The 20,859-nt window shown below is 44.6% G+C and overlaps 1 protein-coding gene across 10 annotated transcripts in view; it reads left to right on the forward strand.

The window, feature by feature from the left end:
- Positions 1-20,859, forward strand: part of tmem81 (transmembrane protein 81) — a 55,194-nt gene that overhangs the window by 23,775 nt on the left and 10,560 nt on the right. For 5 of the 10 annotated variants that reach the window (XM_053848265.1, XM_053848264.1, XM_053848266.1 and 2 more), the window contains exons 7-8: positions 7,251-7,368; positions 9,516-19,192. In XM_053848265.1, coding sequence (XP_053704240.1) covers positions 7,251-7,368; positions 9,516-9,677 — 280 coding nt within the window. In that variant the 3' untranslated portion in view covers positions 9,678-19,192. Of the gene's footprint in view, positions 1-7,250; positions 7,369-9,515; positions 20,248-20,859 lie in introns of those variants that run through there. The other 5 variants (XM_053848268.1, XM_053848273.1, XM_053848274.1 and 2 more) reach the window with 4 other exon arrangements.

A 20,859-nucleotide genomic window follows, 5' to 3' on the forward strand; every position in this document is an offset into this window, starting at 1 on the left:
CCCAGCAAGGCGGCCGCCTGGCTGACATCATTGTGAATAAGTCTGTGTTGCCTCCCTCCGATTTAAGAAGCTGTAACTGCTCCTTCATCGATCTGCTGCCTCTTCACTTGTGAATCGCCCTGTCGCTCAGCAGAACTTCTCTGTGTTGTTACTGTGTCCGGGTAATATCCCCTGATACAGGGGCATTTCTGGTCACGGACAAACTGAAATGAAGAAATGGATCCACCAATCTCTCTCCACCACCCGCTGGATGTCATTTCTCAGTGGAGCTAAAGGCAGTTGGTGATGATGTGGGTTTGTTGCGCTGGCTGGCCATCAGGTGGCGCTCCTGCTCACACCACATAGTACCCGCATTAAGCTTTATCATGTTGCTGGCCAATAATATGATCACATGGTGCAGAAATGCATCCAATCGCCAGAAACCCCCTTTAGATCCATATTCCTCTGATTTGCGATTCTTTATTCTTGACACTGTCTTCAACAGGCCATTGCTCTTCTGCCAATAGTGTAGAATAAGGGATTCAGATGTTTGATTTTGAAAGTGCTGGCAGACCTTGGCCACGCAGCAGCGGGTTTTTAAAGGGATGAATATGTCAATATTTATTTTCTGATGACTCTCGCAGTCTCAGTCTTGTCGGTCTTCTATTGTTGGATTTCTCTCCAGAGAGTCTTTTAATCCGCCTCTGATGGGAACACAGTTTCAAAGTTAGAGACCCAGAAGTTGCTTCCGTAGAACCGGAAAACATATGCGATGCTAGGCGTTGCTTAGCACCGATGTAATGTGCCGTGGGAATGTGCCACTGTCCTGGACCAAAGAGCTGTTAATTCAACCATAGCGGTTGAAGAGGTTCCGCCTCACGAGGAGCAAAGACGCCATGGTGACGGGCCTCAGATATTGGTAACCTGGGAAATGATGAAATGTGTCTAACAGCCAGAAGGATCCTCAATAATGAAACCATTTTGTGCAGCCAAGTCATTATCCGTAATGGGTTTATTCAAAGCCATGGCAGGTTTTACATGAGTGAGACCACTATTGCTCTCTATTGAGTCCTTGCCTTATCAATCTCAATGTTATCGATATGAGAGAAACATGTCCAATAAGGATATGAATCTGCTTGCACTTTACATGTGATCTAAATGTAAAGCAGGTCTGATCAAGTTCCCTCCTGAACATGCACGTCACACTTCCACCTATTGATCATTCACGTGTGTGGAAGCAGAGATGTGGAAACACTGCATCTATCCACATCTCTCAGGAGCAGATGGTGGGAAGCGAGGGAAGAGCACAGTGACATGCTAGGTCACTCAAACACAGAAAGAAACTCTCTCTCCTCCAATTTTCACCCAGAAAAATAGATATCACACTCGAGCTCCCGTCTGCACCCTCGTATTTTTCACTTCAGACTGGTGATTTCTGGTGATGTCCATCCCTGTGATCTTTCTCTTACCCCAATGATTTTCAATGAGTCAAAACAAACTCTTTACTATTTGTTATATGCATTGATCATTTTTTGTTGCATAGCTTTTCCTGCTATTTTCCTGGCAGTGGAGGGCAGGCATCCGATCCAGTGATGCCTGATTAAAAACGTCTGGCTCACAGCAGGTGACCAGCTGCACCTGGCTTTTTTCTCTCAGAGAGAGGAGCGAGGTACAAACAGAGAACCGCCTGCCTCCATCTCCCTGATATATGAGCGAGGGATGTCTAATGATATCGGCCGACCGATATTATCGATCCGATAAAGGCGTAAATATCTTAGTTCCGTGCCTCTGGTGATGAAAACCAGACAGCGTAATGCTTGATGTTTGCCGGCGGTATTGATAACGTTATGACACATAATGGCTCTGTTTTGTTTTGTTTTTGTCTTCTCCACATTTGCAGTTTGTACCTTCAACAGGCTTTCCTGCTTGTGGCTGTTCTGCACTCTACGCTAGTGTCACCAGTGACAGCCAGCGACTTGCATATACTGTACCTTGCAGTAATGGGGAGATGTTTACTTTCTTTCAGCACTTCTTTTCACAACTCTACTTCTTACACGCCATGAGAGCCAGCACTTTAAGAGGGTTATGCTCACGTTTTTACACTGAAGTTGTTTTTATTTTTGGGCCATTTTTTCTTTGTCTATTTTTGTTTATTATTTAATTGACCAAAAGTAGTGGATGGACTGCATGAAGGCCCATTATAATGCTCCCTTTATGTACGAAAAGTAGCCTTCCTTCTCAAATGTTACCGTTGCCGATCACAAGCTTCAATGCGTTGTTCACCAATATATCGACCTGGGAGCTGCCTACAGTCAAAAGTTATTGACAACTCCACAACAAACATGGCGACTGTGGAAGGCAGCGTTGGTCGGTGGAGCCATTTAATATCTCACAACTGCAGGATTTCATCAGAATTCATGGCTCATTCAAGCTGCATATTGGGTTTTATTTATTTTCATATTTTTTACATTTTTTTAAATTACGCAATCTCCCCCAAAACACTTCTTCACTTCTGTTTTTTCTTCATACCAGTCCAAAATTGTTAAGATTTATCTCTGGAATCTTATTCACTGACCCCATGAAATATTAACATCTGCCCTATTTTTTCTTTCTTTAAAAAAACCATAACAATTTATGAAGTCAGATCTATCCGAGGCCACATGGCCATTATCAGTAAGAGAGGAGGGATCGAACTAGTGTTGGCTAACTAGACATAGCTGTAGATCAATATCTGTATGGGATATTAAGTGTTTGGTCGATGGTGGCAATATCAAGAAGGCTTTCCAGCACACACCAGATTCATTTACCTGTCATAAATTGCGCCAAGTGTTCCAGTGTCAATATGATCCAATGGCTTTATGAGCTCTTGTTTTATCCCACGGTCCATAAAATGCGTTTATATGAGTTTCAAATCGGACAGTACTCGAACAGTCCTTCGTCCTATTTGAGCTATTAATCTTCTTTCGTTTCCCATCAGGGGTTGCCACAGCAAGTCGGGCTGCTCCACTGTTACCGATAATGCTTTGATAGGAGCGCTCACGTTTCTTTGGTATTAAAAGGGTTAGAAGCTCTTGAGCCCTCAGGTTCACACTTATACTTTATAAACCTTGTCATAAGTTACTATACATGATTCTGAACATTCACAACATGTTGTTTAAAGCCTTGTAAATGTGTTATGTCTTACTTGCGTTCTCATAATACATTATAGATGAGTGCTTAAAGTAAGCTCTGATTTCCAACCTTGTCCGTCCTGATCACTTCCAACATAAACCTCAGTCTTGTCTGTGTCTCTTAAACATTCATCACTGTCCTCATGCATATGGTGCGCCACCCTCACATCGTCCTCCGACGCTCCAGACATCCTCAAACACCGCCATGCTTCTTCTCAAGATAACCCTGCACACGGGCCAAAACAAAATGGCTTGAACTCAAAACTCTGCAGACAGACCAGGACACTGACAACATCGGCGTCTGTCACATTGAGTTTCTGCCATATTCTCCTGTAGACGCAGCAGCATATGATGAGAAAATGTGCCTCTTTGGAAAATGTTTTATTTATGCTCCGGGGACTGAAAACATTTTTTCAGTCGTGCTATCGACAAGGAGGGACTCGCAAAGAGTTGTAGACGTGCTGAGCGGTTTTTGCCTCCAGGCATTTCAAGTCCTAACTTTATATTTGCAGTTCAATATTTGCATAGTGACTGTAATTGAATGTAATTGGTGAGTTGATGTTAACACAACTGTGCATGTGTGTTGCAGTTTTGTATTACTGTGCAAAGATTTTCAATTTCTGGACATTGAAAGAACTGAATTTTCCACTGACCACATAGCCAGTGTATCATTGAAACAGCTCCAGGTAAACATGTAAAACAGCTCGCGTTGTTGATGTCGTTTCTTCTCGGCAGGAAAGTGTTGAAAGTTTGGAGCGCTCTGTTCACTGCCCCCGCTGTTTTGCTGACCATCAGGAGTCGGGGTGCTGGGCAGATTTGACTTTTTTGAAAGGTCTTGTTTTGACAAGTCCGGGTAGGGGGAGTGCTCCAAACTTTTCTCTCTCCTCTCCAAGGCTCTGACATCAAGTAAACCACCTCATTGATTTCCATTTTGTAGGAGTGTAACCTGCTGCAAATTGCTCTTTAATGGATCCTAATCTTTATATCAAACCAATCTGTTTGGACAATGACGCCGCTGTAGAGCAAAGCTAGCAGGCTAACTCTCATTCATTCATGAACACGACAGACCTCTTCTCTCTTTCCTTCTCTTCCTTGGCTTTACATTTCAACACAGCTTCTATTTTCAAGGGAAACATTTATATTTTAGGAAGCAAAATTGTTTTGTATTTGTGCTGCTTTTCTCGTGCGTGTGGGATCCTTATCCTTATATAGGTGATATGTTTTCATTCAAAATTGTACGCCGGTCTTTTCGCTCTCTATGAACCATTGCAAAACCATCATTGAAATGTTTCGTTCCAGCTACCTTGTCAATAAGGCAGAATGGCTTCAGAGAGGCGCCAGAAGAGCGTCTGCTTTCAAGCAGAAGTTTTCAAAGTGTCGTCAGAAGTACTGACACAAATATCACGCTGTTTTGCAGACAAAGGTTTGCTAGTGTTGCGCAGCAGCGTCTGAGACAGAGCAGCAGGCAGGTGGAAAATGCAAAGCACTTGTGGATGGTGCCTCTTCATTATTGGCAGCGGTAGAGCTGTGGTGTACGGGTAACTGTGGTTGTCATTTTCTATTCTATTCTATTCTATTGTAGGGAGAGTAAGTAGGGGGTGGAGAGATGGAGGTATGAGGAAGAGGAAGGTCAGTGGAAGGTATGATCCATGGGTGTGAAAGGGAAGAGTCCGGGGAGTGGATCGCTGACAGTGGGGGTCCACATCACGATAACTGCACTGTTTTTGTTACGATTTGATCTTACCGTCTATCGGATTATCCTAGGAGGTAATACCGAGTAGAGCAGAGAATCGACTCAGTGTGAGCAGATTGCTCCCGACTTGCACAAACAGTTCGAGCCAGAGAAACAAGGGGGCGATGGGACATTCGTGGAATTGATGACAATAAAGCAGCTCCACCGTCACTCAGTCCATTCCTTCATGGGGCATTTTGCCATCATGATTTTTCTTTTGGGATTTTATGTTCAAAGCACGGCCATGTTGTGTTTTTGTTTGTGGTGAGGCTTGTCACGAATGATCTCACAGGACAAACTTTGTGCTCATTGGCGGGTGACACTCTTGATGTGTGTTGAATCGGGCCGCACCACAGACAATACAATCAATGCTATATATATATGTTTTCCCAATCTCCCTGAAGGGTCCTGCTTTAGTCATCTCAACTGCACTCACCTCTTCATCCTAATGCATTAACCTTTCATCCTGTCGGCAACACACACGAGTGAGTCTCTTTGAAATTCACGCCACCAACATCCATGCTCATTATGTCCATATAACAGTCCTTACTTAGCGTTGTGAGAGCTAAACTGTAATAGGCTGTGCAACAGTGCTACCATACAAGTCTTTGAGATCATAAATGTATAATGTAAGATTATTGCTTGTCTTTTCTGCTACTTGTCCATAAGGCTGTGTCAAAAATACCTGCTTGTTTTGAGCATCATCCAACCCAACCTGAGATGTTTTTCAATTTATGAGTTTATTTATTTGTTCCTAAATCTCCAAAGTGGCTTCACTTGTTTCATTGAGCGTTGATAAAGTTGGAATTATCGAATAGATGGGGGGATGCGATTCTCATAGAGACGGACGCTCAGTGACAGCTGCAGCTGGATGCGCCGTGAATACGGCTCTGATAGGCAGCACAATAGCGCAGCACTCCACGCTTTATTTTTATCCAGATTGGGACCACTTAGCTCACATAACATCCCGATTTTGACAGAAGCGCGAACAGCGTCCTCGAGAGGTTTGATGATGAGCTAGCTTTCGTCCCTCGTCTTTGTGTTGGCTCATTTTGATTTCCTGCGTCTGAGAAATGAACAATGAAAACAGAATAACGTGGAGGCGTAACAAGTCACAAGTGCAGGAAAGAGCGGACAAAAACAAACCCAGACCCAGCCATGTTTAGTTATACAGCAGTCTGGATAGAGGATCATCAACGATTGTGACTAAAAGGTCAGGCTGTCGTATAGAGACTGAGACACGTGGTGACATAGCACAAAGCAGCTGGTCAAGTTTCAAACAAATCATAGTGACACATGCCAAAAGATGTTGCTGTTAGCCTGGTCGCAAGCAAGACCTGTTGCTTTATACCGAGGTCCTCGATTCCCAGAGCATTGCTGTGTTTTTAAATTCATTTTGCAGAAAATAATGAAGCTGTTAATGCTAAACTAATTCTCACTAAATATTCTTTTGCCGTTCACTTCATCCCACCCCCGCGGTGGAGCTCTGCAATTCCATCGCAGGTAATGAAATGACTGGTTTAACAGCGGGTGATTAAAAACTGAACAGAATTGAATTAAATCCCAAAACAAAAAATTCTTCAGGGCTTGGAAAATTTGACACCTGTCCTGGCCATGTCCCACTTGTAACAGAGGTTGGAATCTCACCTGGTTCAATAGATGGCTCAATCATTATTGAAATAGCAACAATGAAGCCTTAATGTTGACTTGTATTGTGAAGCAAAGCATCGTATGAATCATTTAAACTACTGTTCTCCGCATGGCACTGAACACCTGCTGTTCTTGACGTTAATAATGGCAGCAGCGTGGGTCGTGGGTTGAGCCTCGCAGCACCGTGGCTTGGAGGAGCCCTGTGGTCCGTCCTATGGAAAGTTTGTGGGTTTCTTTCTAAGATACAGAGCGTCATCCTTCCAGGTCCGTGTTTCAAGATCAGTGGCTGGATATCAGGTCTCAGGGTGTAATGACAAATGGACCCTCCATCCACCTCGAACCTCCGCTTGAAACGTCTGAGAGCATAGAAGTACGGCAGATTCATCTTTGGAGGTGTGGAATATATATAGTTTGCCTTCCATGATGCAGATATTTGGGTTTGGTTTGGGGTTTTACAATTGAAATGGTAAGCACACAATTATAAACAAATATAAAAACCAGATTTAACATATTTTGCTTGTTTTTTTTTTATTTGACAGTTACATTGGAGCAAAATGCTTTTTGTGTTTTTATCTTTTCGAGAACTCGAACTGAACTGTTTCAACTAAACCCTCATCATGTCTCTTATTTTCTTGCTGCTTTCTTTGACTCCAACAAATTGGAGGGGTTATATTCCGAAATCCTTTTGCATTAACCAGCAAAAACTTTTCATCCTCCAGATGGTCAACCCATTCCCCAGCACAAAGCTCATTTCAGCCTGCCAGCTTATCGAGGGCTATAAATTCTCATCACCTCCGGTTTAACGCCTGGCTGCTGGGAATCGTTCCGGCAGTAAAGGTGCGTTTCATTTATTTATTTATTTCATAGTGAAAAAGCTGTGAATCAAATTGTTGGATATCGTATCTCTGCTGATAGTCATTGCTATTATCATTGGAAAAACAGCAGTTTAAAGTTACAGTTCTGGAGATGATGAGATCATAAGAAAACAATCCTCTTCAAACAAATTGGTTCATTTTCTGACGGCAGAGGGAGGCTGGCAATTACCATCATAGTTGAGGTTTGCCAGTCAGCTCAGAGTCATGTCGGAGGATTGCCTCGATTGAAGCGCCCAACTTAACTTGGTGTCATGTGATCTATCGAGAAAGTCTTTTGAGGGAAACCATCAGGCAGCAAAGTCAACGGCCATCCTTAACAGTGCGCAGAGGCGAGGCGGGTTTGGCCCCACACAGCTGATCAGTCTGTCGCCGGTAATCTCTCCCATCATACAATAGTGCAGTGAAAATAACAATCAATCATTCACAGCCAGAAATAGAACGCTTGATTCCTTCCCATTGACTTTGAGTTGAGCTCCATAACACCTTGTGAGAGCAGAGGGCTGGTAGCAGTGAAGTGAGAGCACATATCTCATCCCAGCCGACGTTTATGATGTGTAAACAGAAAGACCCTCGGCACTTGCTCTTGACGCTCACGAGAGCAGGTATAGCCAAGCAACAGGAATGAATCTCCTCATAAGTGGGAGGAATACAGGTCTCTGGCTTGGTGCTGACTCACTCGAGAGATTCCAGCTAACTAGTCGAGTGGCGCCGAACAGCATCTCCGGGAGAAAAAGTGGATTCCGACATATTCACAAATGGACACTTTGAGATTCTCAAATTCATTGCTTGTGTTGATTTGTTTATTTTTCTGAGGCTCCTGCTCTGTGAGTCATGATCATTGTAGAGCCCCACTAGAAATGTTATGGGCTGTCAAAACTGTAATTTTGAACTGACAAAAAGGAATCCTCAAGATGAGGCTCAGCTCATAACCGAGTGTTAAGGGCTCAGACTGTGGGGGGCAGCATCGCGCAAAAGCGCCACTGTATCATTTCATAAGAGAAAGAAGAAGGCTGACAAAAGATTGTGAGGTACGATACGATAATAATGAGGCCTACGATAACACAGTGGTTTTTGTCATATATTTTGATATTTCTCCATTAACAAAGAAAATGCTTTTCTTTGCCGCTTCCACAGACAGCATTCTGGGTCGTCTGGGTATTTGTCGATCCTAAAGTAGGTGCCGGCAAATCTTAAAACTGAATCTTGCGTCTTGACTTAACACCCTAAGTGTTACAAGACAACAGTAGGTACAAATGAAGATGAACAGGACCTAAACGTAACGTAACAAAACTGAACATAACTGAGGTCACATAAATAAGGACAGTCCTTGTCACTTTGTAGCGTGAGGAATTGGAAGTTAGACTTAGATAAGATTAGACCTTTATCCTTCCCACAATGGGGAAATCTTTTTAGTCAGAGCAGCAAACAAACATTAAATGCATAGGCAAAGCAACAACAACAATCACTGCACAAACAAAGAAAAACTGTAACTGACAGTATTTTGTGGCTATTTCACTCTCTTTACAATAAATGGCCTTTATTTTAAAATTGATTTCTTTTTTAATAGTATTATTCTTATTATGAAAGCTCATGCTCCATGAAGCTGGTCAACAATGGTTCAGGGAAGGAAAAAATGAATTTCATGATTTGGCTTGATGTACGCACCATCAGTAATGGTGACCTCTCACTCTCTCACACCCTCAACATACAGAAAATCTGTACATAAATTATGCATTCTAAATGTTTCAATAGATGAGATTTAAAATGGATCTGGCATAGCCTCGTTTATGTCTCTATTTCCATGAGCCTTTCAATTTTTAATGAAGCCGTACGACTTCTTTTTTTGCAGCCATAAAAGGTTCAATAACTGCTGTCTTCTTTGAAGAAAATCCTTGCAGATAAACTATAAAAGCGGACAATTTTATCATCTTAAGAGTGAAAAAACAGCTGAAAATAAAACAACATTGGCTTGAGTTAGTCTTTCATGAACCAAAGGAGTCAGTGCAACATTCGTCACGCTGGGATCAATTAATGTTCCTCTGGATTTGACGAACTGAGTGGCTGCACCGTTTCTGCATCTATCCACTTTGACTGCCACTCTGACTGCAGAATCAGTCTGTGAAGTCATTGGCAAGGCAGCCGCCATACCGCGGAGGTTTGAGGTGGCGATCCAAATCCGGCATGAGCCGTGTGGCGATGGTGAGGCAGATTACGCCTCGAGACTTCTGGGAACCTGAAACTAGATTTCTATCCAAGTGGCAGTCTGCATGAGCTGGATAAGTGTGGTGGAATTCTCTGCAGAACCGGCGGTTGATAGCATCGACGGGGAAAGGCGCAGATTGAGCCATCGCTCACTGACATGTCATCGATAAAGAAGCTGAAGTAATTAAAGTTCGAATGAGAAGACAGCAAGCCTGACGTGTGTGGCCGGAATGAACATGACCGAATGAAAACTGGGCAAAATAAATGTTAAATATAAAAGTGATTCATCACTCTTCTGAACCGGGTGATGATCAAGAACCAAAGAAGAACATAACATCAACACTAGATCAGTATTGCTCAAGCAGCGTGCCGTGATAAACCATCCAGTTTCACTCCATTGGAGTTTCATAAAACACAAATAAAGCAGATTCTGTTGTCGCCATGGGAAAAGGGATTTTCTACAATTTCGATAAGCACAATTGCACTTTGGACAATGGTTCAATTCATGGTGAGCCTTGGGATTATTCTCGCTCAAAAAAAACACGGCAATAGATCACAGAAAATGGCGGCGGGGAAAAAAATAAATGAAACTAAGCATATTAAAACGGTCAATGAGAAAGTTAAATATTATACAGAGTCAAGAGTTTGAAGTCTTCAGTCACAAATATAAACAAAAAAATACATATATCTCCGCTCTGTGCAGCCCTGAGCTTCACAGATGAAGGCCACATTAGCTAAAAGAGGCTTCTCCATACCTTTATGAGGCTACACTGCAGATTTGGGAACATATGTTGCCATGAACAAATGTTGCACCTGTAGATTAGCAGCATTCTGCACCTTCAGCACCTTCAGCAGAGACACGAGTAGCTCACGGCAGCTTACCAAGCGGGACACAATGTCGAAGCCTCGACTCAATGCGTTCTGTGTTCTTAATTTGTCATAGTAAACGTTGAATGTTGGGCCTCACAGGAAGCTGGGCTTCATCGACCTGTCCTGTTTAATGAAGCGTCTCATACCAATGTCTCACGCTGAACCAATTACAGTTGAATGAAAGCAGACTCCACACTTGCCTGGATGCTCTTGTACGTCCAAGCCAACGTCATCTGTGACAAAGGGCCACATTCACAACCATATATCCTGCCATTGTATTTCTCCCTCGTCCTGTGATATGCGCTCCTTGTTCCAGTCCTATTCACCCTTTAGGCTTCAGCTTCTCAGTCAATGAAATATGCAAATCTGACATGACTCTTTCAACGGCATTAGTTTGAAAATGGCTGGAGATGAAATCATGAGTGACCCAAAGTCTGTGGTCTAATATGTGTATTATAACCTCATCAGGCGGCGACCAGAGAGAATAAGATGACTTTTATAGATGTATTTCTGATCCACTGGGGATTTCCGTCATCATCATCATCATCATCTTTTCAAACTGGATTTCCTCCAGAACGCTGAGAGAGATGCCCACAAACGTTGCTCAGACTAAAGTGTCTGCCACCTGTTTGTGTAAAGCAGTAACTACATCAAGCTCCATATTTGCAGCTGGGCTTGTCTAAATGCCGCAGTCCTCCGGCCATATTGGGGGAGGAATTTTTTATTTTATGATTACTATTATAATGTTTTTGACTGCACGTTTTCCAGAGCACTTTCCTAGATGGTGGGATCCCCACTGACCATGGCAATAAAGCTGATTCGGATTCTGATTCAATATGAAGACGGCTCAAAATGAGGCATGACAATCGTCACAGTCCAGCTGGGCGGGGGGGGTTGTGCAACTGCTGTTGTTGAGGAGCAGTTGGTTGGCAGAACTGAGAGCCCCATTAGGAAATTAGAGATGAGACTGAGATGGCAGGAAGCACACGATGATTACCCGGATGAAAAACCCGATTATCTGTATCTCCACTTTTATAATTAGTCTGCATTCACTCTGTTGTCTGAAGCTCTGCTGTGATCCACTGCCGGGTGGCAGGGAGAAGGAACCCCATACATTATTCACCTACGTTGGGAGCCATTTTAAAAGCTGCAGCCCTCAGACGAAAACATTTGACTCAAGTAAAAAACAGTCGGCGTTCTGGAATAGCCAGCAACACTTTCTCCTGGAGGGAAAAATTGATTTTTCTTTGTTGGAAAATCACAACAGATCATTTTTACTGCGCCCTTAAACCCCTCTCCAAAGGTGAGTGTTTGGCTGGAGGAGCCACAGACAGCAGGTGACACACACACCAGCAGGTGAGCCTCAGGTGGAGGAGGCTGAATAGAGCAGCATAATTCCATGATACAACAATGGCCAACACATATAGACGGCAGGCTCCTCTGCGCCCCACCTGCTCCTCCACACGGCAAATACAGCTTCCTGAGAGATGTGACCATGAAGTAGATCCTTTTAGAACGGAGTGGTGGGCCGGAGACAAGTCAGTCAAACGTGAAGGTCAGCCACAGTCAGCGGCCTCTTCTGTCAACTCAACACTGGTCTGCATGAGAAGCCCGAGCGCACAGGGAGCCACTTCTCAGAAGGCAATTCAGTGCCATGAACTGTTCCATGTTATACTCTCCTCATTCTTCTGAGTCACACAGACTTCTATTGATCTCATGGTGTGGTGCCATTTCATCACATCACTCTTTCCTCTCATCTCAGCTGTTGAGTTTCCAACTATTCAATGTATTGATGTTCAAAGCATATCTGTGAAATGCCACTGTTGATATCAAAGGAGAAACACAGAGCAAAGAGGAAGGGTAAAACTAAGTGATAGATGGTGGTCCGGAGATTGACCCCGGGATTGTTGCTGCTAACCAAATGAAGAGGTCAGTCAGGAACGCAGGCTCATTAGGCTCTGGTAGAATGGAACCGAGTTCCAGGCAGTGAGGAAATGAAATGAGGATTAACTGGAAATACGCGCACTCTACATTTGACTTTTTGAATGTTGAAAGGGTCACAGAGAAGCGGAGGAGGGACGGGCACTTTTATGGTTTGCTGCTCTGATATTTGATCCTAGTTGGAGTGTCAAGGGGCTTGACGCAAGGGACACCCTGGAGAGGTCAACACCAAAATCAGCTGGAGAACTTGCCGTTGACCTCACACCGATGTCCCATTTTTTTCAGTCCTCACTCTCAGCACTTGGGGTCAGCATGCACATCTGAGAGCGACTAATTCTACGGCACCGACACCACCTCAGCACTTTGTTTGTCGGACCGTCGTAAACCTCAGCTTCATCTTTTGTTGGGTTGTTTTCTTGCTTTGACTTGCTTGTTATTTTGTTATTGTTATGAAGTGGGTTCGACCAAAATTTCACAGCTGCAAGACAGAATCCTGAGCTCCAAGGAGGCTCAAGTCCCGGGCCAAATCCTAGGTCAGTTGTGTTCACATCTCACATTGTTGAGCCAAACAAACTTCGTCCTGAGACAGAACCTGTAGTGTTAAAGCCCCGTGGTGTGGCCAACTAGGCTGCAGCAGCGGCTTTGATGTGCCACTGGGAGGATCAGTGCACTTCCTGCCAATGCGGAGGCAGATGTCCCGGCCTCGAGAGAACTGATGCCCTGACTAGTTTCACACATCCCTCAGTGCAGTGCTCCACATCTGTATGAATGAATGAATCTCTCCTCACAACAAACCCTGGGCCGGCTCATCTCGGAGTGTATACACAGTCGGACAGTGAGCCACCTCTGAATATTCTCTGAACCGTTCTATTCCATTCTATTCTTGATGCTTGTGTGTTTTTGCGACGCCGATGTCATTAAATCGGCATCTCAGTAGCCGATATAATATTAGGTTTGGTGCGCCGAAAGTGAACAGCAGAAGCAGGGCTTGTTTCAAAGGAACTTTATTGATGTCAGTAGCTTGTGTCTGAAGACCAACACTTCAAAAATAGATATGATTGGCAGGAGCTCGGCTGGGACTAAAAAAATATCTCGGCTTCAGTGCTTATGGGACCTGGGAAGTAGTCTATCCAATGTTTGTGCTGTCCAAAGTCAACATCGAGTTCGAGAAATGTTTGTGTTTACAAGTGTGAATTCATATTTGACAGGCGTGTGGAATAAGCACAACTCAAGCACACAACAAAACAACCTTGGAAATCATTCACTTGTCATTCGCGTCCTAGATCTTCCGAGGTTGACGCTGGCTGTGTTCAATTCTGGTTCATATTTATACATATATAGACAAAACTTATTTGATCGCGTGAAACCCTCATCCACACTCCATTTTATAAATGACTTAGATCATCGAACTGAGCGGATGCACTGGAGCAAAATACCCGTTTTCAGTGGCAATAAACTACATATAAAAGGGAGAGTGAGTTGCATAGATCTAAAGGAAACACCAAGGTGGTAGTGGAAATGGATGAGGACAATAGTGGCAAGAGGGAGCGGAAGGAGTCGACGCAAGCCGGAGCTGACAAAGTTGGCAACACAGATGCTGACCACAGGAACGTGGGGCAGTGTTGGAGCACAGCACCACCTCAGTCACTAGGAAGTATGAACGCGATTAACAAGCTGAAAACTGAGGTGCACTAGAACCGAAAGATCAAGTCAGATGCTAAAAACGGAGCATCAGGCGCTGAGAACCAAACTACTAGAGGAAAGACGGACGGTGGAAACAGATCACTGAAAACCAAATATCTGGCCTCTTTAAACAACAAAATCACCAACAGCTCAAGCGAGTAAGTTTAGGTAAGTTTGACAGGGAAAAAAGCTGCACCGTCATCTTTACTATTCTCTCGGTGTTGCAGATGCTAGCGCCTCTCGCCGGATCTTTCCTCTTCGGGTGAACGACGGAGTTCGACTCCTGAAGTTCTGTGACAGGTGTTTCTCGACTTCCCTTTGCGAGTGAATGCTTGACAGTATGGGGTGTATTAGCGCTTTGCTTGGCACTCTGAGTCCGTTCTTGTCAGCACAACCTGCCTCCTCAACAACCTGATCACGTACTGCACACAATGGGCCTTTTGCTGTCCTTTCAATCCCATCCGCCCCATACGCGCAGGCAAATCAAATCAAAGCCGTTTGTCTCCCATAACCATGTGCTGTGGATGTGCTTCAGTACATGACTCCGCCTCGAGTGAATGCTGCAGTACTTTGCATTCATCGACACGAGTCTTTTCCAGCCATCCGAGTGGCTGTCAGCTTTGTTTCATCCCCACCAATAAAGGAGATGCTGCTTCATCGTGCATCGTCAGTCAGTGGGATTGACCACGTCCTGTATCATTTCCTCCGCCACAACTGACCCAGCGGAACGTTCGCTTTTGCATGGTTCTTGAGTGAAGACAAACACCCGCAGCCAGTTTTGGAAAAAACAGAGCGACAACGATCAGAAAAACCAACCGCTGCGCCAACATTATGATCATTAATTTCACTCCGTCCATTAGCGGTTATTTCCATTTGATGAAGCAGCACATCAAAAACAACAAAATTGAGGTGTGTGTTTCCAAAAGAAGCCCGTAATTCACTTCAAAGCTGGCTGACTGACAACGAACAAAGACAAGAAACTTATCGCATCAGGGAGCAGTTAGTGAAACAATATCCCCCCCGTTGAGCCATTTCAAAAGACAAATGACGCCTAAAAATGCGCTACAGAAATGACAATGATAATTATATCAGAAAACTTTGACTAGACTGCAAACAAGTTCGAAAGGTTACAAAATATGGGCTGCATTTTGTAACACTGACTGAGAAAGTTGGAATGGATGCAAAGTGTGCTGCCGTATTAATGTATTCGATATCAAAGGTCTTGTGCAGTGGCGTCACTTGGGTGTTTGGAGTGAGCCGATCCAAATCCCTGCATCTCACAAGGGTTTTCAGTGAGAGTCACTCATCCTCCTCCCTCCATGTGTGCTATTGTGAATGGCATCTACATGTTTATTATCTACTAATAACACTGAATTAGATGAAGAAAAATAGTACGGAGTGCAGCTCCAGCATCAACCCAAGTGAATAGCACTCTCCGTCTACACGTCCCTTTAAAAGGACATTACGGAACAATCATGATGGAAGGTGACTGCAGGAAAGACAGCATCTTGACAGCCGCATCAGTGACTTCAGAAATGTCATACGCTAAGGACTGGTCACTTCTCCAGAAGCAGAACTAACCCCCGATGATCAATTTATCGGTGGTGCCATGACAGGCCGCCTCAGCGAGACAGTCTCCTCAACCTTAGCCTCGCAGCCCCCCGAGTCACACCTCTTCTCTTGAACACATCCATGAAGCTCAGTGGCCGTGCTGATGGTCTTATTTCAGCCACATCTCCAAATCTCCACGTGGACAGGCCGTACGTCAGTTCCGACACTAATGAGAGTCAGAAAAGTGTAAGCTGACATTCTCACTGGTTCCAAGAATTGAGGGCTGAGAATGTCAGGTACAAATGACTCACTTCTAGCCTGGACCTCCAATCCACTCCGAGAGCTCAGAATAATGCAATCACTCGCTTTGTTGTTCTCACAACAGTCACTTTCACTTGTGGTTTCCCAATTCTAGCGCTGCCATGGGCCGAAATAATAGCTTTCATGCTGAGGATCGCTCAATGAACTTAGGCTAGTTTCGCAATGAGCAGTTCCAACGAGCCAATAGGAAGAGATTGGCAGCAGGATTAAAAAGCCTAAATAAAAACAACCAAAAGTACTCTACATCAAAATCCTTTTCATCCATACAGCGACTACAAAGACTATATTCTTCCGATGCGCTTGCATGCCAGATGCCATGGATGAAATGGGATGCAGTTACCCGGGGAGATACGGACATACAGTATATATATATAAACAATCAAAACTGGCAGAATTTCACGTCTCCCACGATCAAATCAAACCTTGAGAAGTTGGTACTCGGCTGGTTGGGCTTCCAGTGACTTGCAGCTTTCGGATTGAAGGATCTCAGTGATGACAATAGCTTTATAACTTTTAAAATACATGCAAAAGCCACATGACCAATGACATAAAGGAGCTTTACCTCCTGTGAACTGATACTCACGGCTGCAGTGTGAGGCTCTCCTGCTCATTCAGGACTGTTGGTCAGTCGCTCTCACTTACTCTGCAGTGAAGGAGCATCTGAATGACCACATTACGGTGCATTTGGGGGGTTATCGATTGTCCACAGGATCTAATTATCGTACAAATTTTATTCGAAACCCGTTCCTTCATTTGTTGACGTTTTCGTGTTGCTTCGACAGCAACATCAGGAAGTTGCATACATTACGGCAGCATTTTACAACCGGGGGGCAGCGACACACTAGTACGCCGTGAGAGAGTGTCAGGTGTCGGGCGGGAAAATGATCCAGTGTCACCTCATGTGTCCGGAGACAGAGGCGGGCCATATGATGCCATGAAATCATGACAGTTAGAAGGTGTTGAGGAGCAACCAAGGAGAGGAGATGATCCCATGGATTCTTTCTCTCCACTCTACTGTAGAGCTCCAGTGTGTTGATGCGCTGATCCGTCCCTCAGTCAAAGCAGCGCTGCTGTCGTGCGCGGTGCTCCTCTTCCCACACACTCACATGGTCAACTTCCAGCTGTTCTTAAAGCTGATGCGCCTCTAACTGGACCACACACTTTCACCACAGAACCATGGAGGGAGGGAGGGAGGGAGGGATCCTTGTGGGAGCCGCCACCAGGCCAAAGACTGTCTGCACTGCAGAGCTAACAGAGCTAAGGGCTTTTGCTCTGTGCTTTAAAAGTTGGCTTTGAAAAACTAAAATAAATGCGCTCCAAAATGTGAAGAGAGAAGGAATTATTGTTGTGATGAAGCAAGTTCAGGCAAAGACGCTAAGGATTTGTCTGGAAACTCCAATCACATCATGCAAAAGAGAAGTGATCCCATCCAAACAATTATTTATACACAAAATACATCAATAAATCATGACATATTTTGCCATATTAGAAACAAATACATTTACTGCAATGAATTCCTGTAAACAGCCTGGCAACATAACAAGCCAGTGTCAGTAGCTACAGTGTTTCACCAGTGAATAGGCATTTTCTACAGGACTTTAAGCACAAGTGAGCTTTGGCCCAGGTTCCTTGGTTGTGACCCGGGATTTTGTCAGTGAACCGAGGTGCCGTGGCTAGAAAAAGGTTGAAAAACACTTCCTCCCACTTGTGGTAATAGCAAAACCAACCAGCGGATCCAACTAATCCAGTCAGACGAGTGCTTGAGAGGGTGGAAAATAATGGCCAGGTTTTCACTGGGGCACTGCACGGGCCCCTCCGATTCTCTCTCTGCTCAGCCCCCTTGGCTCATTCACTCCTCAAACTCAGCCTGCGCTGGACTCTACACGTCAGTGTGACCCTCCACAAGCTCCTGGAAGAAGCTGCCGTGTAAAACCAGAAAGCTGCTGGTTAAACGAGAACAGAACACAGAAGCTCATCCGTCTTCAACCCGCATCAATTCTCCCACATGACACTCCTCTGCTCCCATCACTGGCTCTGCAGTAAGTGTCAACATTTGTTTACGAAATCCGCTTCCTTGAGTTGGCTTACTGGAGCTAAAGAGCTTACACTGCTTCTTGCTCTGGGTTCAAACTCCCATTGTGATTTAGAGCACATATTACTACAGGTTTTGACGGCGGTTGCTCTCTCAAAGTGCATCTGCAAGTTTAAATGACGGAAGGAAATAGGGAAGCCAGTGGAAAAGAGTCGAAAGTTGGGCAACAAAGCACTTTATTTAGAGAGAGCCACATGGCCAGGTGAGATAAAAATGTACACCTCCACTGTTGGATCTAGCGGTAGCATGGCAGAGGCTGGGAAAGGTTGATGGAGGAAAGTGAATGGAAGGCAAAGGTCTGCAGGGAGGCCGGGACCAGATAAGAGAGCCGGCAGACAGACGCTGTTTGGTGTGGGCAAACACATAAAAGCATGCCAAGTGAGATGACTTGCTCTGGAGAGATTTATGAGGTCGTGATGTATTGTCTAAGGCACAGTAGGATGGTCTGGACAGGGAGGTGTGAAACGGATGAAACACGCTACTGTGGGATTAACTCAAGAAGACAGGGGCAGAACCACACGACATGATGCGCTTCAATTATTATTATTTATTTATCAGAGGAAAACTACTCTTTGAATGTAACGCCCTAAGAATGGTTTCCCAAAAGAATCATGACTGAACAGTGAGGAACGTCAGCTCAGAAAGTAACCTTTGGTCAAGTTAGTGCTCAGGATTTTAGATTAAAAAGTGCCATCCCCACTTTCCATCCCTCCCGTTTGGAAATATAACGTCGCAATCTTTAAGGTTTTGTTAAGGAAGCAACAGGAGAGATGTCGTCTATAGCTCAGTTCACAACACAGGAGGCTCAATGCTGCACACACAACGCGCTAAAGCCGCTCACCGCCAACCCGCCATTCGACAAAAATGTGTGATAATAATGTGTGCAAACGTAACATTTAGGAGTCGTTTTCACGTGACTGGTCGCTAGGCTAATGGTTAGCGCATATCGGCAGGAAGTGACAGTGAGGTTTTAAATGTAATGCATGGAACTGATGAGGTCTTTTTATCTCGAGAGTCGAAGAATGAAGAGAAAAGATAGATGAAGATGATTCAACATCGCCACGGCATGTGAAGAGGAAGTACGAGTCGCTGGAAACAGCCGCCATAATAAAGCTGCTGCTGAAAGGTAAGGCAATAAATTCACAAATTTTCTAAGCTGCTGGAGACCACGAACGCATCGTGACACAGCAGGAAGCAGCGAGCGCAGCAGAAATGGCCGTGTTTTTCTCTTTTATTGTGCCTCTCTATGGTTGGAATTATGTTTCACTGATCCCGGGGCTGTTTCTCTTTATGATACAGCAACCACAGGGCGATGTCGCTCGCCTCAGGTGAACCCCTGAAAACAAGGGACAAGCCTTTTATAGTCCCAACACTGAAGAGCAGGGGGATATAAGAAAGTTAGAGGACAAGTGACCTGGAGGCGGTCGGATTTCCCATGTTAATATCGATTGAAAAGATTTGTCACCTCAGTTACTGGGCTCATTACGAGCCTCCATTGAGCATACTGCGTACATTACCGGCGCCGATGAAAACGTTTGCACTCCGACTGATGATCTTTATGAAGGAAAAGACGAAACATATCCGGCACTGATCAAGCGTGCACATGTTTCTGTCGTGCCTGAAGCACACTGCTTTGTAAAAGCAAGGCAGGTAGAGAATTGCTGAGACCCAGGTCGCTCACAGGCCAGGTACCTGTGGCCGCCCCTGGTCTCTTCAGGTTTCTGTCCAAGTCCAAATGATTTCAATGTCTTGTCAGAGGTGAGACGCAGGAAAAGCTGGCGAGGGGAGCGTGAATGTCTTTCTGGGTCTTCAGGGAGGAAAGTTAAGGGTGAAGAGTGTGTGAAACTGCAGTTCATTGGGAGCTATTTTGGGGTTTTGGCGCCTCAGCATGCGTCTCAGACATGAAACTGATCTAGATTTATATTTCTGATAGCACCCTGCTGAGAAGCGACACTTGAGTTGATTCTGCTGTCACGTCCCAAAAGATTAGGATACAGCCCCGCCTTGCTATCCCACAGTTTATCAGGTGTCGGCGATGAGAAGGTGAATGTCCACATTACATAGCTTTAGATTTGCAGAAGGAGTCGGGGAGGAAACCCGAGTGTGCAGCAAGATAGTACAGACGCCACACAGACAGGTCTCACAGGATTATACACCATCATAAATTCCATTCATATCACTTAAAATTACACTGGCAAGTAGTCGGCCCTGTGATTTCCACAGAATACAGGGAGGAATACAGCGTATTCATACATAATATTCCCCTGACATTACAGTGTGTGCAAGCCTGAGAATTTGTTAATACCTCGTAGTGTATTTATTTACAGTGATGTCACATAGTTGTTTGTGAAACATATATTGAAAGTTCTCTCTAGTTGGAGAGTCTCTTCTTTCAAGTTCAAGTCCCACAGGTTCATATCCAAATCTGCACGGCCTTCTCCTCCCTTGAAATTGATGTGAAGATCTGTTCGGCTGTGGGTTGCTGGAGTGATGTTCTCTCTGGCTTTGATCAGAGCAGATGGCACACGGAAGTGTTAATAATGCTGTCATGTTGGGGCGCTGGAGGAGACAAAGCCATCCTAATGTCAGTCGTCTGACATGAGAAAAGAAGTGGGAGCACTTTGCATCTGTCACTTTTTAGGGAGCATGAGATATGTGGCGTACTCTACTATCCTAGTAAAATCTCTCCAGTCTGCTTTCATCATCGTGTCGTGTCGTGTGAGCCGGCGCTCGATTGCACTGTGAAAACACAGTGAAAACAGTCAGCATCGCTGTCATTTCTCTCCACTCCAG

The sequence above is a fragment of the Synchiropus splendidus genome, chromosome 18 (assembly GCF_027744825.2).
Source record: "Synchiropus splendidus isolate RoL2022-P1 chromosome 18, RoL_Sspl_1.0, whole genome shotgun sequence".
In the NCBI taxonomy this organism is placed as follows: domain Eukaryota; kingdom Metazoa; phylum Chordata; class Actinopteri; order Syngnathiformes; family Callionymidae; genus Synchiropus; species Synchiropus splendidus.